General features: G+C 39.7%; 1 protein-coding gene across 11 annotated transcripts in view; it reads right to left on the reverse strand.

Moving 5' to 3' along the window:
• AKAP13 (A-kinase anchoring protein 13) overlaps nucleotides 1–18,216 on the reverse strand; it is a 325,971-nt gene that overhangs the window by 53,108 nt on the left and 254,647 nt on the right. For all 11 annotated transcript variants that reach the window (XM_075133185.1, XM_075133183.1, XM_075133179.1 and 8 more), the window contains 4 exons: nucleotides 16,344–16,536; nucleotides 13,889–13,994; nucleotides 3,821–3,863; nucleotides 1,481–1,613 (listed from right to left, as the gene is read on the reverse strand). In XM_075133185.1, the coding sequence (XP_074989286.1) occupies nucleotides 1,481–1,613; nucleotides 3,821–3,863; nucleotides 13,889–13,994; nucleotides 16,344–16,536 (475 nt within the window). The remainder of the gene's footprint in view (nucleotides 1–1,480; nucleotides 1,614–3,820; nucleotides 3,864–13,888; nucleotides 13,995–16,343; nucleotides 16,537–18,216) is intronic.

An 18,216-nucleotide genomic window follows, 5' to 3' on the forward strand; every position in this document is an offset into this window, starting at 1 on the left:
TAAAAGCACAGACACTTTTTAACTGGGAGGTGGAAATTACTATATCACTCCTGTTTAGTATTGCAAATTCTGCTAGTTTTCCTTTGCAGGCACAAACTGCAGTTTTTTAGAAAGGTCTGCAGTGCACTATTGTCTTTGGCAGTGACAGCTTATGTCACAATAAGATGTGCAGAGCTGGGTAAATCCTTGCAGACAAAATAGCTTTTTCCCTTTACGTGTAGGGACCAGCAGCAAGCCTAACTGTAGAACTCTAGATATTTGTTTTTGCTTTTTCAATACCAGGTTCCTTAAAAGGACACATTCTCTATCAAGAAAAGGAGTACTTGTGGCACCTTAGAGACTAACCAATTTATTTGAGCTCACGAAAGCTTATGCTCAAATAAACTGGTTAGTCTCTAAGGTGCCACAAGTACTCGATGATTTAACTGGGAATTGGTCCTGCTTTGAGCAGGGGGTTGGACTAGATGACCTTCTGGGGTCCCTTCCAACCCTGATATTCTATGATTCTATGATTCCTTTTCTTTTTGCGAATACAGACTAACACGGCTGTTACTCTGAAACCATTCTCTATCAATACACTTACATTTTGACCCAGTTCTCCTCCCTCGCCATATAACTGTTTACATAGTCTGCTTTGTTCTACAAAAAAAAAAAAACAACAAAAAAACTCTATTCTAAATAAATCTAAAAATTCATGTCAGCAGCTCAGCCCCCATGTTAACAAACCAATGTCTCTCAGGATCAATGGGATGTCATTACATAAAGGAAAATTTAGGCTGAATATCAGGTAAAACTCCACCTTTCAATGGGATGTATCAAATCGTGGAATAACCTCCCCAAGAAAATGGTGGGCATTGCATAGCTTGAATCCCTGAAACCTTTGGAGAGCAAAGTACTAGGAAATGCACTATAGAGAACAGCCCTGCATTGGCTGGGGCATATAGTAAACAGGATAGATTAGGTCTTTTCCACCTCTAATGTCTGTGATTCTGTTAAATGTCTGTGATTCTATTTTTGTTATATTTCTAGCACAAGAGTACATCAAACTCTGTAAGGAAATCAGCATCAAGTTTCCCAGAGGTTGTAACAGACATGACAGAGATTTTAGAAGTATTTAAAATACCTTGAAAGAGCATCTATTGCCTTTTACCAAAAGCAGCTTGTTTTATCAGAATAAGCAGTGTTTTCCAAACATCAAATTTAAATTTGTTTTCGTTACATTTATGTCTCTTTGGTACTCATTCTATGGGCCACATCCCAAAAATTTACAAGTCCTGTTGAAATCAGCAGTAATTCCTGGTGCTCACCACCAGGCACTATGTTAGACTGAACATATTTCTTTGAGGCCTAACAGGATTCATTTAGGAGCTCTCAACAACACACTAAGAAGTCTTATTCACAGGGAGGTGAACATCAAGTACATGGCACTAACATAATAAACATGATTAATAACAACACATGGGCACCAGATGCCACTTACTTTGCTCTTCTTGCTGCTGGACATTTTATTCCTGAGGTAGCTGAAGGTGCGACTGACTTTTGTTCCACTTTTCCCTTCTAAATCTTTCCTGGAGGGGCTGGGAGGCAGGAAGTTGCCGCTCTCTTCAGACACACTAAAGCCAAAAGACAGAGACTGTAGATTTTATTTATGTTATTTTTTTTTCCAGATTATGCTGAGCAGGGAAAAAGACTCGAGAGGAAACCTTGGTTATTTTAAAAGAGCAAATACATTTTTCATCCAGCTATTGCAGCTAACCAACAGAGTCATTGGTCAGTTTACATATTTATATGAAATATGACAAGCTAAAGAGAAAACACTAATCAGCCACTTAGTCACATATTGCAAGAGACTGTTTCTTTGGTAAAATTTCAGTACTTCAGTCTCAAACTATGACATTGTGCCCTCTACTGCTTTAAGGGAGAAACAGCTTTTCATTAACACAGTAGTCAGCAATTGCCCATTCTGTACTGCTACACATACCCAGTCTTAATTTATTGGCATAAACTACTGCTGTCTTCCATAACACACACAGAGCAGATGGTTATAAAGAAAGATAGGTAATGAAATCTGTACAAAGGACAGTCTCCACTGGGAAGCACCCTGTCTATAAAGTACCCCCAATTTTTCCAGTACAATTTAATTAGAGCTTTTGTTAAAAATTATCTTTGCTAGACTACTAACTTTTCCTGGTCCCTTAAAACAGAGAAAATAGGACTCAATTTGTGTTTGTATGTTAATCTATAGGTTCATTTCATGTCAAACTTCGAGCTATCAATAATTTCAGAAGGGGCTGGTGAAATGGGATGCAAAGCCAAAAGGGAAGCCATATTGTGGTGGGGACAGTGGATAAAACAATTGTCCTGGCGCTCAGCAAATAGAAAGATATGTCAGAGATTTCAGAAGATAACACACTACTGTGCACTAAAGAACATTTTAAAAGGCTGTTACATTGTAAGCTCTGTGGGGCAGGGACCACCTTTTTGTTCTGTCTGTACAGTGCCTAACACAGGGATCGGCAACCTTTGGCACACTGCCCGCCAGGGTAAGCCCCCTGATGGGCCGGGTCGGTTTGTTTACCTGCCGCATCTGCAGGTTTGGCTGATTGCGGCTCCCACTGGCCGCGGTTCGTTGTTCCAGGCCAATGAGGGCTGCAGGAAGAGGAGTGGGCCAAGGGATGTGCTGGCCGCTGCTTCCCACAGCCCTCATTAGCCTGAAGCTACGAACTGGGGCCAGTGGGAGCTGCGATTGGCCGAACCTGTGGACGCGGCAGGTAAACAACCCGGCCCAGCCCGCCAGGGGATTACCCTGGCGGGCTGCGTGCCAAAGGTTGCCGATCCCTGGCCTAGCACAAGGGAGCCTTGGTCCATCACTGCGGCTCCTAGCTGCTACCACAGTGCAAATAAACAGGAACATTTTTATTACGTTACGGAGGTAGCAGGCACCGGGTCCTATAAAAACATGCACCATTTCCTGTCCTAATCCCCAGCATGCACTGTAAGAATTAAGTTCCAGAGGGGAAAACTAAAATACCTCCTCCCCCCCAACACTCCTCCACCCCAAAAGGAAAGGAACCACTGCAGGGATGTACATAAAGGAGTCATATTCCACATAAAATACACAATCTTTCCAAGACATGCCAGAATACAAAAGTGAAATAGTCAGCTGAAGAAACCAAAGGGAGAGGAAAACAGCAATAAAAGGTGCTCAAGAGCCTTCTGGGCATGTCAGACAAGCCAGAACTGTCAGAAGAAGTAGCACAAAGTATGAAGAAGCGATCAAAGACCCAGCTCCCTCAATGCCAAAAATGCTATCTTGCCCACATGCAGAAAGGAACTATTAAAGCAAGCATCCACTCAGAACAGAGGATCTCTGCTTACAGCCATGCAAGGATGAACAAAGTATATCTAAAAACCATGAGAATCTCTGCAATCATAAAAAAATAGACAAAGGGAAAGGGAAAAAGTGGGAATAATATTTGGGCCTTGTGTAAATTTATGTTGATTAATAACAAAAATAATAATATTCTAAACTTTTCTTATTTATGAATAAACATTAAACATCCAGAATAATCCGGAACTGTTCGGGAAAAGACAGCTGCATGGATGGACCCGTCTTCATTTCCAGTGTGGCAATGTTAAGAAATATTTTATGGTTCTTCAACTTACAGAAATAGTGGCCTGGTTCTCAGAGGGTCTGAGCACTTGCAGATCCCCCTGAAGTCAAGAGGGGATAGGAGTGCTCAATACTTCTAAAAAAATAATCAGATCTATATTTTGGGTATTTCAACAGAGAAAAGATCAGACAATCACAGTACTGTACCTCTGAGACAATGAACTACTGGTGCTGTTGAACGATCGTGTGCCTGGAAAAGATTAAACGAAAACGTTAGACTGCGAAGTCTTGCCCACAGTAGTGCTAAAAATATAGTTCCTGGATTCAGGTAGTTTATGAAAAAGAGGGGACTGTTTAGAAGTTAAGGGTTCAGATATGTTTCTTCGTGTGCCCGGGGAAAGAATGTTCACCACAGCCCGTGGGATTCCAAGTTAGTGACAGAGGTGGAAAACGAGGTGGGCTGCTTAGCAGTTTTATCATTCACCAGCTGTAAGGCAAAGGATGTGAATCTGTGATCCTCACTGGTGCATTAAGGATACATAATTCCAAACTGCTAATTTAATTACAATAGGTGAAAATGAGAGACTTTGCCTCAGCGCTTTTATTTATACTGCATCAGAATGAATCTATTGTAAGATACGTCCTTGTTTCATGTATAAAACAGAATTCTAGTTGATAAAATTATAGTTCATTTTCCCTTCACAACCCTTAGGCATGTAATAAAAGGATAAAGGAAACAAGAGAAGCCTTATTAATTTTTCCGTTGAAATGTCTGCAGAGGCAGGGCTCAATCACCCAAAACTGTGCCCTAGGAAAAAATGATGTACAACATGCTACTGAAGTCCTCCAGTGACACAAATTCCCCTTGTTCACCAAGAAACCTGCCTACACAGTCTGCTTGGAGCAGATTATCTAGCTAATGCTAAATGTTACTGAGTAGCTGCTTAGTATCTGGGAGTGCTAAAAAATCCAAATAAATCAATTCAGATGGAGAAAGATGGATCCTTTCTCCGGGAACTAGGCATGGCAGGACTCTAAAGGACCCCTTTAAAGTATTTTCAAACATGCTACAATGACAGCAAGCAACATAGCTGGTCTTCTTATTAGGATTTTGTAATTGCCACAAGAACAATGGTACTTTGGCTTCAAACACTGTTAACAGAAGTTAGAGCTACAAGCTAATGCAAACGAACTTAGCACTTGGCATCTGAAGCAAAGGGCAGATTAGTACCCAGTTTATTAAAAAAAACACATTTATTGAGGATCGTCCCATCCCCATTTCTAAAAGAAATAAATACAGTCTCGATTACTGACTACAGTTCCTAGAATAGCATGAGAGAAGGCTATTTTTTTTACCTTTCATTCTTGGATATTCCTGAATTAAACAGTGGCCTAACTTGGTCACCTAGTCCTGGTTTAGAGGAGCCTTTTTGTATGTCTCCTGTTGAGCCTTTAGACTAGCAAGTGATCTGTCTCAAATCCATCATATAGTATAGTGCAATGATATTCATTCAGTCAAACTCCATACTATTTACTATCTATCTCACGTTTTTGAATAGTGCCTATTCCCTGAGTATCTAAGCACTGAACAAGTAATTTAAAGGCTCAAACGGTTGTCCATGGTGAACTTCCTAGTGGACTCCGCTCTTCACATCAGCTTCAATCTGCTCTTCAACACAGGTTAAGCCTCTTTGCTCGCTCACTCTCTCTATATTTAACAATCATCTTCCTTGACTGAATTTAAACACTCCATATAAAACCTATGAAGTATTTTACCATCTTATCCTGTCACCAGAAGAAGTAGGATGAAGCAACATTTAAGCAAGAGCTGCAATAATTTGTTGTTCATGATCCAGTTTTCAGTATCTCTGAGAATCCCTGAGCTGCATGGCATTTCAACTGTTCAGTGGCTGTTCATCCCATATTGTGAACCGGTACTTTATCTTGAACAGAGAGAATCACTGATAGTGGTGTGCAAACCGACCCAGAAAAAATAAGAACCAACCAAAATTTTGAACTAAACTGGTTTTTACTAAACCTAAAACTAAACTTTTTCAAAAAGGACTGTGTGACAGCATTCAGATACCTGTTATATTCGCCATAAAGACAGAGGGATGGACAGAGAGATTTTCCTCCCTCCATATTTTCTGTATTCCCTCTAGCCCGGTGCTTCCTGGCTCTGCCTGGAACCAAAAGCGGACGTGCTGGGCAACAGCAAGAAAATCTCATCTGTGCCCTGACTGGATAGCACCTGAAAACATCTGTTCTTGTGAGATTTCCAGCCCCACTGTGGAACTCCAATGAGTCTGGATAAGCAGCCAAACTTTTGGGTGCTCATCTGAACATCTGAACCTTCACCATCAACAATAATTTCATATTGTAGATGGACTTAAAATAATTCATAAGTTTCATGATACAGGAAGAAGCTGCAGGATTGGCATATTCCAATGAGAATGCCTGAATGACAGAAAGCAGCTTGCAGCGCCCTAAGACAGGTAGTAATTAAATTTAAGGGGACCAAAGAATTCCAAAAGCCTGCTCACAACCAACTAAACTTGGTGTAAAACGTACAGACCAGCTCGTCAGGTAATAATTTACCCACCTGAAATCTACAACTTGTCCAAAAAACAAAAAAAAAACAATCTAAATATATGATTGTGTCAGACTAACTGCAGCTAATTCCAAAGGAAAGCTGGGGTGTGGAGATATTGGAGGAAGGTAATTAGAATGCACACTTGATCTGAAAGTAAATGCATCCATCTCCTCTGTCAGATATGAGCCCTGGAGAGGTAGAAAAAATACAAGACTAGGGTTATTGTACCTAAAAATACGTGTGGTTAAAGCAACCTTTATATAAAGCCATCACAGAACTGTTTGAATGAGAGGGATTACAACAAACACCAAGGGAAGTAGGAGCACAGGACATAGGTCCTCCTGGGTTACTGAGTCCAGTCTCCTGTTATCGCGGGCAAATCCATCATATAATCAGATTATAAACGTGTCAAGTTCTATCTTCAAAGCAGTGTGATAGTTTGCACCCTATACTACTATTGATCCAAAACCTCACTTCTATGATGGTTTGAAACCTTCTCATTTCCAGCTACATTTATTCATGGTCAATTTATACACATCTGTTCTTGTACCAACATTGCAATAGCTCCTATCCCACTTCGATGTTTACCCCCAATGTATTTAGATAGAGCAACTGTATCCCCTCTCAGCCTTTGTTTTGACAGGCTAAACAAGCCACCCTCTTTTTAGTCTTGTCTTGTAAGATCGACTCTCCATTCCCCTATCATCCTAGTAGCCCTTTTCTCTGCACCTGTTCCAGTCTGATCTCATATTTCTTCAACAGGGTGACCAGAACTGTACATAGTATTGTAGATGAGGTCTTAACAGTGCCTTATACAATGGCATTAATACTTCCCTATCTCTACAGGAAATAGCTCACTTGATACATCCTAGGAGCGCATTTGTTTTTTCTGTGGCTGCATTACATTGGTGGCTCACAGTCTTCCTACAGATGATTAATACAACCAGGTCTTTCTCCTCCTCTCTCATTTCCAAGTGATGAGCCCCCAGCTTATGGGACATTTTTATGTTCTGGGGCAGTAATAAACTCAATTTTTAAAGCTCACTAGTCATTAGTGGATGGTTGAGGGAAAAAACACAAGACAGTCTGAGCTATTCTGATTTTAAATGGTCACTCTGGCTTCTGGCAGGATGACTGTTTGTTTTTTTTTAGGTTGGATGGGGAGCAGTCCCTTTTACTACAATGAGAGGGGTAAGCCATAATAAAAAAACCCAATCAACCAACCAAAAACCAAAATCATTGCATGGACATCTTTGTCCTGGAGGGAAAAACACTACAGGTGTGGCCTCAACCAGAAAATCTGGATCCAGATTTTGAACTCCCGAATTTTGAACATGTTTGGCTCAGATGTGTGCTTTTAACTCACCAGATAACAGGGGCAGGTGTGAAATTCTATTCTGAATCAATGCTCAGACTGCAAATGCCCATAGCGGACAAACGCTCACCAGTGCAGTTTATGAGCATTCAGATCCACACGCATGGTTTGGGGTCCCATCTCTACTGATATTCCCAGCGTGCTGGAAAAACCACAATACAACAGTTTTTTTGAAAGATCAACAACGGTATTTCTCATTCTCATGGCAGTAGGTACACCACACTTACTGACCTGATACAATCAACCTTTATAAAGCCTCCTTGATGCGTCAGAAAGGAAGAATATTGTGAACACATCAAAAACTAATTAGCTGAGAAGTCAAGGTGTTGGAATATTAAAGACTTTGGATTAGAATCCTTTCATTCTGCTGTTACTGAAGTATTTAGACACAATGGCGAAGGTGAAGCTGTTAGGCATCATGCAATGGAAAGATTAGTTTAATGCTCACAAGCTAAAACAGCCAGGTGTAAAAAGCAGAAATACCTTTCCTTTACCTCCACCCATAATGGCTGCAGTTCATGTAAAATGATTACTTACTATCCAACTCCTCCTCCTCCTCATCACTGGAAGAAGAGCCAATAGAAAAGAGAATTTTAGACTTAGGGATGAGCGGAGAGATGTTGAAGGAGAAGGAGATTCGTCCGGATGGTCGAGTCCGTCTCTGGGCTGAGAAGTGGGTTAACAGCAGACGTTAGAGCATGCATGAAAATGCATTTAATAATAAAAAGGAGAGGAAAGCAGCCAAAAGCAAACTAAAAAGAAAGCAAAATAAACGTCTGCAGAGCAGCTGGTTTCAGAAAAGGCATGGGCAGCAAAGAATTCAGCATGTTTCCATTTTTATTTTAAAAGGTGCAAGTTTAATTCCATGCATAACTTTGGGGACAAGGCTTCTCTTATTTTCACTGGCAGCTTTTTGTAGCAGTGCTCAACAGGATAATATATTTGAACAATTATGTTTCCAAATACAGTAAAATTCACCTAACGCATCCCAGAATAAATAGCACCTACTGAACTTATTGGGATAATTGCCAGGGAATCCATTTTAATGTCTCAAAATACTTGTAAAGTGGCACACCGGGTGCTATTATAGCCATACAGTGTTGCTGAACTGTTGGCTTTATTTATTTATTTATTTAGTGTTGTTGCCACCATTGCCACTCTTAAAAGATCCAGTTAATTTTATGCTTGTGAAAGGCGCTAAACACCCTAGTTTATCTTTCAAACAAATATAGCATTCACAGCAGCAGCCTTCCTTCTCCTGTTCTTTTCGAAGTGCATACCTCATCTTCTACAGGAACTACTTATAGGGAGGATGAATCTCTATGACCTACTCAGTCCAACTTCAATGAGTCTGCCAATTAGGGCGCCAAATTATTTCGTGATGTGGACCCCTGTAACAGGACTGAAGCTAGCAAAAGCTCATAAGTATAATTCTGTCACATACTTAAATGTTTTGCTTTTTTCTTATTTTAATGCAGTTTGTGAAATGACAATGTTTCTCTCCTGGTCTGTTTTTTTTCCTAGGAACCAGGGCCAATGACTCCCGGCATATTTCAGTACTCTCGTAAATCTCCACAGAGGAGGAGCATTCTACTGCACTTGCTTTTTAAATTAATGTATTTTAAGAGAAGTGTCTTAATAGCAGGAGACCATCTAATCTTTGGCTAAAGAGAGTAGTTTTCTTGAAATAGAGGCATTGTGTCCTATCAGGCATAATAGCTCTTATGGAAAAGAACTATGGAATTTAATAGGGATAAAACAATATCAATTTAGTAGGACTCTATAAAGTTACGCTTAATGAACCTGTAGGATGAGTATGATTCTCTATTAAATCCTGCAAGTTTCTAGCCATACTACAGAATTCTACAGCACAGATATAGAATCATAGAATCATAGAATATCAGGGTTGGAAGGGACCCCAGAAGGTCATCTAGTCCAACCCCCTGCTCGATATGATTCCCTATTAAGTACTGTAGAGTGACTATTATTTTCTATTAAACACTACAGGGATTTTCCATATGTGAAAATAGAGGCAAAAAGGAGAAAGAGGGAAGACTGATACTCAACTTGAAACGTGCATAGTTTTACAGATTTATGGAGAGGAATTGCTTTCCAGTGCAATTTAGAGTCATGCAAAAGTAGCCTTTTCTTTAAAGAGCAACCAAGCAGACATAAGATAGCACATCAATTTGGAATACTGCAGTTAGCTGCAAGAAGTTACTAAAGAAAATAGGGAGGTAACATAGTTAGCTACCTACAGGAACAACTGGTGGGGGGAAAAATTGACCTGTCTTTTAAAAACCTTTCTTCAAAATCATTGTAATTCTTTTGAGTCTTCATGCCTTTTCCACACAAAACAATAAAAACTTTAATGCTTTATTTTCTTAAGCATACTAGCAATGCCTACAACAAAATTCTGCCTTTCTGAGCAACACCACAATAACAAATCAGCGCATATATCCTAGAACTTGTGAGCAACCCTTTGTCACACATAAACTTGCATGCCTGCATGCACAATAGAGGAAACAAATGCTAAGGAACCAAATTTCAGTTTTAAAGAAACAACTGAGAAGAAAACACAAATGTGTTTTTGACCATTTATAAAGAGTCTCTTGTATATTTTTGGTTCTGTACCTTAAGACAAAATGGAAATTCAGAATGCACAGGATTACCCAGACAAAACAAGCAACATGATGAAAAATCTCCCGCAGTGTTTTCTCTGTCACTGGACAATATGCCCACGCATGGGAAGGACTGGTCAAGGTCATGTGACACACTCAAGAACCAATGGTACTGCTTAATGCAAAACACTCAGAGATGCATTTCCCAGTGGAAGGCATTTAGCTGGGACATTTGCAGACAAAATTAAGTTTTTGTTTTATTCACATATCCTCTTAAACTTGCTGACGGACAAACAAATCGCTCATGTTCCCTGCATCTTGGCTCTGAAAACCACGATGGTGAATAATTATTTTTTCTCCTTTTTAGGTTACTATCTTGTCAGACTATTCTCGAAGAGCAAAGATGAGCCGCAATATTTTAAGTGTAGAGAGAACAGGCTCCCCAGGCATGGCTTAGTTCCTGCTTCAGTTTAGTTATTTTTATTTTTAGAAGTTCCTGACTTCGTAACAATTCTCCTCACTGGAAATGTGTTATTCAAAATTGGGAGCAGCCTTCAGCATATTCCAGCCAACAGCTCTTGTGAACTCTCTGATTATATAAAATGCTGCAGCATTAGCATTTGTGAATGCTAAGTGCACATCAGCCAACTCCTTCAGGATAGTGTGGATGCGGCAGGAACAACAGATCTGGAGGGATTAGAGGAAGTGCAACTCTACAACCAGCTCCCAAACCAACACATGACAAAGCACATGCAGAGACCAAAATCAGGCCAAAATCCCCCAAACATTTACCCATTTGGGTTTTATTTTTAAAGCTTTTGTGCAAAACAAGCTGTTTTCTTCCCATCCAGGCACCTTGTAGTGTTTGGGATACACTTTATTTTATATCATCTAGTATAACACAAGAACTAGGGGTCACCAAATGACATCAATAGGCAGCATGTTTAAAACAAACAAAAGGAAGTATTTCTTCAGACAATGCACAGTCAACCTGTGAAACTCCTTGCCAGAGGATGTTGTGAAGGCCAAGACTATAACAGGGTTCAAAAAAGAACTAGATACATTCATGGAGGTTAGGTCCATCAATGGCTATTAGCCAGGATGCATAGGGATGGTGTCCCTAGCCTCTGTTTGCCAGAAGCTGGGAATGGGCGACAGGGGATTGATCACTCGATGAACACCTGTTCTGTTCATTCCCTCTGGGGAATCTGGCATTGGTCACTGATGGAAGACAGGATACTGGGCTAGATGGACCTTTGGTCTCACCCAGTATGGCTGTTCTTGGGTTCTTATAAAATTATTCAAGTGGACAGAATAATCATGGACAATTAAACTTGTTCTAGATTTTATTTACTTTATTTACTTCTATGAAATCACTGAGATTTATTCTTGTATAACTAAGTATGCAGTAATGAACAGATTGATGTTCAGTTTTGGAAATCCAATAGAAGTTATGTATTATACCGTGAGATCCTCCAACAAAAGACACAAAAGCACTTCACCAACACTAAGACTCAATGCACCCTTGGGCTGGTAAGAATCATCATCCTGCCTCTTTTAAAGATGACCTTGCTAAAGACTGATCCGGGTGGCGCTTGTTCTACAAGGAGGCTACATCCCTTTGGTATTTGCCATGATGATAATGATGATGAAATGGAGACACTGAAAGGTGAAGTGTTTTGCCCAAGTTTCCACATTCATAAGTGGCAGAGCTACGAACAGACCTTATGACAAAAATTTTCAAAATGACTAATGAGTTTGGATGCCTTACTTTTTAGCTGTCTAACTTCAAACATCTTAAAGGGACCTGATTTTCAGAAAGTGCTGAGTGTAAATCAGGCTTCTCTAAGGTATCTCAAATTAGCCACTCAGAAAGTTAGACAGTCTTGAAAATTTAGGCCCATAATTTGGCCCACCAGACTGACCCTACTATTATACCCTAAACTGGTTTGATTAACAATATTCAATTTCCATAGCCTCCTGTTTGAGTTACCACTTTCATTCCCTGCATATATAGCGTGCTCTGGTTGGGCCGACGTTAATTAGACAAAAACAAAGGGAGGGATTTGTGACCAAGTTTATCTGCTCCCAGTTCAGGTCTTGCTGGTACCCGTAATGTGCATTATGAGGGAAACCTCTTTATGAAATGGGTCGGAGTTTACTTGAAAGTGAGGTGGCGTAAGTCTTTTCCTGATGCAATCTCCTCAGTGAGCCCTACAGAAAGTTTCCAAGTAATGGGGAGAAAAGCATTAGGTTGCCAAGCTTTCTGGTCCTCTAAAAAAGTCTGTTTTTTTGGGACTGTGCTATTTAGTGTTTAGTTAGCAACTGGAAATGATGCCAACAAACTGTTTACTTAAAAGAAAAAATGAAGGGCTTGAGCAAAAAGAGGAAAGAGGGTATGACATAATATAGAGTAAGATGTTTGTAAGATGGAAGTAGTTTTTTTTATTGGATGGATTTCGTGGTGTTTTGGTTACTGTTGCTATGAGACACATCCTTTAAGCCACATGCTTATTAATCATGGAAGAATGAGGGCACTGAACTTAAAAATGTCACAAGGCACCCTCTCTGTATGGTTCTCCCTGTAAGCTTCCAAACGAAATAAAACTCTCTACTTTAAAGCGTGTCTTTTTGCTAGGAACATGTCCTTTTGGGTGTGATGATCCCACTGAATGGCTGTTTTGTCACTGAGTTCTGGGGAGGAGCCCCATGATGAATCTAGGTGAGACAGAATTGGTTTTTATAAATGTAAGGCCAAACAAATCTCTGGTGTAACTGTTAACTTTGTTTGGATGATTTTGACAAATGGGCCAAAAACAGACAGGTTATTTTTAGTAAAATGTAATCCACAATATGTAAAGACTGAAGAATCAACCATAGATCATATGCATTTCAGTAATGAGAAAAAGCTCAGAGCTGGTCTCATAAAGCCAATGAGGAATTGTATAAAAGCAGACCAAACATACTGCCTGGCCAACACTTAGTGAGGAGAAGAAGTGTGTGATCTTCTCAAGTACATCTGGAATAAAGAAGACTTTGCAAACTACTTATTCTTTTCACTGAAATTAACTTAAGAAAAGCACCCCAGACTTTTGACATTTCACTTCTGCATCTGTTGCTTCTCCTCAAAGCATGCAACTTGAAGTTATGCCCTTCAACGCACAGAAAGGTTGATTTGGGTAACAGGAATATTAATGAATAAACTCCTTTAGAGAACAAATATCATGAAGACATTCCCTCTCCGGCCTTAAGAGTAGTCTTATGGCATTTCTCCTGAAGGATACAGATGATTCAAATTCTATATCTCTACATCTCTCAACTCTCCAAGATACGGAAAAGAAATACCTCAAATGAGGAAGCATTATAGTAACAGCAGAGGAAGAAATTCAAAAAGGATATAGGATTTATCATGAACATAATCAGTTTTTTATAATATACTCAAGAAACATCAGTTCTGATACCAATAATTTATGTTAACAGAGTAAAATAATTCTATGTATGCAAGGTGGTAAATTTGGGTCTAAATGAAAGATGCCCCTTTTTTGTAATTAAATGCAGTAGAGAAGCGTACCTCTACTTCAAGTAATAAGACAGAAAGAAAGACAGAAAAAGTTGGGGGGGATTCTATCTTGGGGAGTTAGCAAGGGATACATGAATACTGCATATGGAAAGTCATGTTTACTCACTGTCTAGTCCTGGTTGAGTGATTGTCATTAGCGAAATAGATTTGGTCAGCGGAGAAGTGGCAGAAGTACAGAAACTAAATCCATGTGGCTGTGATCTTTGGCGTGTCTATGGGATACAAAAAAAACCTCTATTAAGCAGATATGCCAAGCAATGCCCTCACCCCAACTGCAGACTACAGTCTAGTGTTTAAATGTATTAGTTGCCTATTCCTTTAACACTGGAACATTAAAACACTCAAGAATATCTTCCCCAAAGGGATGGGCCCAACTAGGGTGGTAGGGCACAAAAATGGTGAATTGCAGCATGACAAAAACACACATGAATTGTAAAAGTGAAGTGCAACGTCTTTAAAAATGGGAAACAAATGTAAGTATCAGAGTAACAGCCGTGTTAGTCTGTATTTGCAAAAAGAAAAGGAGTACTTGTGGCACCTCAGAGAATAAATTGGTTAGTCTCTAACCACAAGTACTCCTTTTCTTTTTGCAAATGTAAGTATGTAACAAAAATAGAGGCAAGCACAGGGTGCTTCCCTCTCTGGCAAGCCAATAAAATGTATGTTTGTTGTCTGATGACCAATGAAAATACCGCTGTGATTTCAACCCCTCCAGCTGTAGATGATATTTGCTTATGTTAAATAGAAATGTGCTGAAATATAAGTAGAAAATATGCTTTTGGGCCTTAAATTTTGGCTTGATAATAATAAGGCCTAGTAAAATGTGAGTAAAGTGAGATAATTTAGAGGCAAGTTAGAGATAAATTTGGACACAATCCTAGGCCGCGTTGTAAACAGATTTTGGTTTTAACTAGTTTTAACAAGTGTTGTAGACAAAATGTGAATGTTTTGGAAGAATGCTATCTGTACTGATAGTTATTGGAATGATATTTACATAGATATTAAGAAAGATTATGTGTAATGTTAAACAACCAATGAGAAAGCAGAAAATATTAATTATGGTAAATACAGTAAAAGGTAGACCTAATGCTAATTAATTAAGGGGTGTTATAATTGATTATATAAAGAGTAGTATGCTAATTTGGGGTACCAGAGAGAGAAATGATGATATACTCAATCTTCTCATCTCGGGACTGATCACCCTGGATGTACCATTTTATCCTGGAATGTGGGTATAAATGCACTGTATGGTTACCCTGTAATGCCTGTCTGCTTTAACTAATTATTTTATTTTAAGTAAAGTCTTTAATTCCGTCCCTCATTGTGTCATTCACAGTCCTCCATTACATGAAATAATCTGTTACTGCCCCAGAAGCTTGAACCTTAAAGAGTTCAGTTTGGTTCTATTTCTTATCCTTAGCCTATTAATTGGGAACACACAAATCAAGGTTACACACCAGCTGTCAGTACAAAATGGCAAGAGTCTGACACGGAGGGTATGTAGCTGTAACGATGGACTTTCAATGAATACCATTCATCAAAACAATGGCTAAGAGATACAATCCCACATCGTAATGCCAGCTCTCACAGATCAGTTCTCACGAGCCCTGGTTACTCCATTCACCTTGGGAAGTAAGGATTTACTTAGGCTGTGCCTCAAATGCCACTTTCAACAACACTTTGATGCTCAACTGACAGATGCACCAAGCAACACCAATTTCCTCTGTGTGAGACTCATGAAGATGTCACAGAAAATCAATGTGCCAGGATCAGTCAACAAAGACCTTCTCTGGCAGTTAAACAGGAGCAGCTGAATAACCCCCAGTTCTTTTGTGTCTGCCCAGAGAAGTATTAGGGAGGAAATGTGGCTTTCAGATATTCAATGCATTTAATATATTTGTCTTTTTAATAAAACAGATTGAAGATACATGTCCACAAAACACAGGCCCATCTCTCCAGATTAAATCATCCCCATCTACCTCCTCTCCAAGAAGGTGAACCTAAATTTGCATAATTCTCCATCTGTGATATTGCATTTAGTTGCTGCTTGTAACAGTAGGGTGAGACCATTAAAAAAATCAGAATACGGGTTATTATGAAAGAGAAAGGTCCTCATTTTCTTCTACATTATAGGTATAAACCTAAAAAACTTAACAGATAAAATAATATGTAGTACTTATATATGCTTCACATCTTCAAAGTGCCACACAAACATTCATTTTTTTAAACCTCATAACACCGCTATGGGAGAAGTGTTATTAACTCCATTTTACAGAAGCAAAGTGACTTTTCCAAGACCATCCAGTCAGTAGCAGAGAACTCAGGAGTTGCTTGTTCCCTGTCCTAGGGTCTAACCATGCTGCTTCTATAGCTGAGTAACAAGTCTGCTTTGATCAAGTGGGAGTGATGCATCTTTTAGCCTTTGCCAGGCATATCTCTACATTAAAGATGAAAATATCTCTGTATTATGCATGCAAAGGAGACCCTCACTTGGGCAAAGTTTGGGAGACTTTGATTTAGAGTTTTATGAAAACCCAACAATAAGAAAAGTACAGCTTTACCTGATGGTCAAACCCTCTGATTTCCCCCTGCTCAGATTCTACTTCCTCTTCAGTGAGTGAGACCAAGGAGCCACGTTCATCATTAGCAAGTGGACTTCGCCTGAGGTCTTTGGAACTCAAAGAGGAAGTCTCTAAATTTGAAGAGGGCTTCTTGTTATCATCAGAGTCTCCTGCAAGGCCTTCTAGGCTGTAACTGAAGAAAAATCAGAGAGGTTAGACCCTGAAAATTTTTAATGCTTTAATATACAATGTGTGCATGAGCCACGTTCTAATTCAAAGAGGATGCAACCTCGACATTCTCCGTGGAGTGAAAAACATATTATTCCCTCAGTTTGTGTTACTTCCTGGAGTAATATACGTGACCTAGTGCAGATAGCTGCTTGTGGTGTGATTTAATAATTATATCCCTTTCACTGCAGACAGCAGTATCTTGGTACACTCAGGCAAATGGTTGCGTGAGAATAATGGACCAATACATTTCTGTGTTATTGGACTCCTTCTCCCTCTCTTGAACAGTGCAAAAGAAATACTGGGAGCTTTTTTAGGTGTTCTTATTTCCACTCATTCCATTTTCTCAGCTTTAAAAGATATACTGGATGTGGTTCAATTTAAGCTAGACATAGCTGGTATATCCTGATGCTATTTGCCCTGAACAGATGTTCTATGCTGAAATATTCTCTATCCTATTACACCTACGAAGCTATTGGTTTATAGACAGCAATAAATTGAATGTGTACAACTCTTCTTCGCAGAGATGTTCCTTGATGCTGCTTAGCATTTGCCACTGTACAAGGCTTTGGCAGAAAGCAGGGCATCAGTACCAAAATCTAAGTATTAAATAAGTACAGTCTCCATCGGCCAATGAATCACATTTCAGCTTTTGCCGCTGCAGCTAGGTTATCCAACTGAGTCAGACAAGATCACTTAAAACAAAACAAAAAGCATTTGTCTGCAACATTGGTGCTTATGAAAGAGTTGGCCAGACTCAGCCACAGTGACGGCTGCTGATATGCAAGTTTTCCCTACGAAGAGCCATGCTAGCGTAGCTCAATTCTCGCCTGCAACGCCAACCTCCATTCCCTGCCACCACACATTACATTATCTTCCCAGCCTCACTGTTCTATCAAAAGCACTGTATCCAGCACCTCAATCCTGACCTGCAGCATCCCTTGCAATTCCAGGCCTGGGTCAACCTACAGATCTATAGAGTCACCTCATTCCTGACCTGCAGTGCCCCCAATAGGGTGACAAGATGTCCGGATTTTATAGGGACAGTCCCAATATTTGGGGCTTTTTCTTATATAGGCTCCTATTACCCCACCACCCCCGTCCCAATTTTTCACACTTGCTATATGGGTCACCCTACCCCAACTATGCCAGTCTTAGATCCCCAACAGAGCTCTATCCCTGAAACTCAATTCTCATGTGCAGCAAACTCTGCTATTCTGATCCAGGGCCTTCCCTGAGAAAGGTGGCTTTTGTTATGGTCCAATATACAGTAGGAACTAAAGATGACACCAGTACACACATTTTCATTTTTGACATGAATGAGGATTTCAACCCGTTTCTAAAGGTGAAAGATGAACAAATTAGTTCCAGCGCATCTCCTGACATCTTTCGGATAGGATCCTGCTATATAACCTTAGCATTTCAAAACACGTCTTTTTTCAAACTTTGGAGTTAGATCAATTGCTATTTAATGACCCATGAGTGCCTGAAGACAAGATGTCAATTACCGTGACACTTTTATGTTTTTGATTGTCCTCTATATGCATCATATATTATATGACAATTTGCTGTGGTTGGATGAGGAGCACGTGTTTTACAGAAAACACTTAATATGTACAACACACTTGGACTCAAGGTTAATCAT

Source organism: Caretta caretta, chromosome 10 (genome assembly GCF_965140235.1).
Source record: "Caretta caretta isolate rCarCar2 chromosome 10, rCarCar1.hap1, whole genome shotgun sequence".
Taxonomy (NCBI): domain Eukaryota; kingdom Metazoa; phylum Chordata; order Testudines; family Cheloniidae; genus Caretta; species Caretta caretta.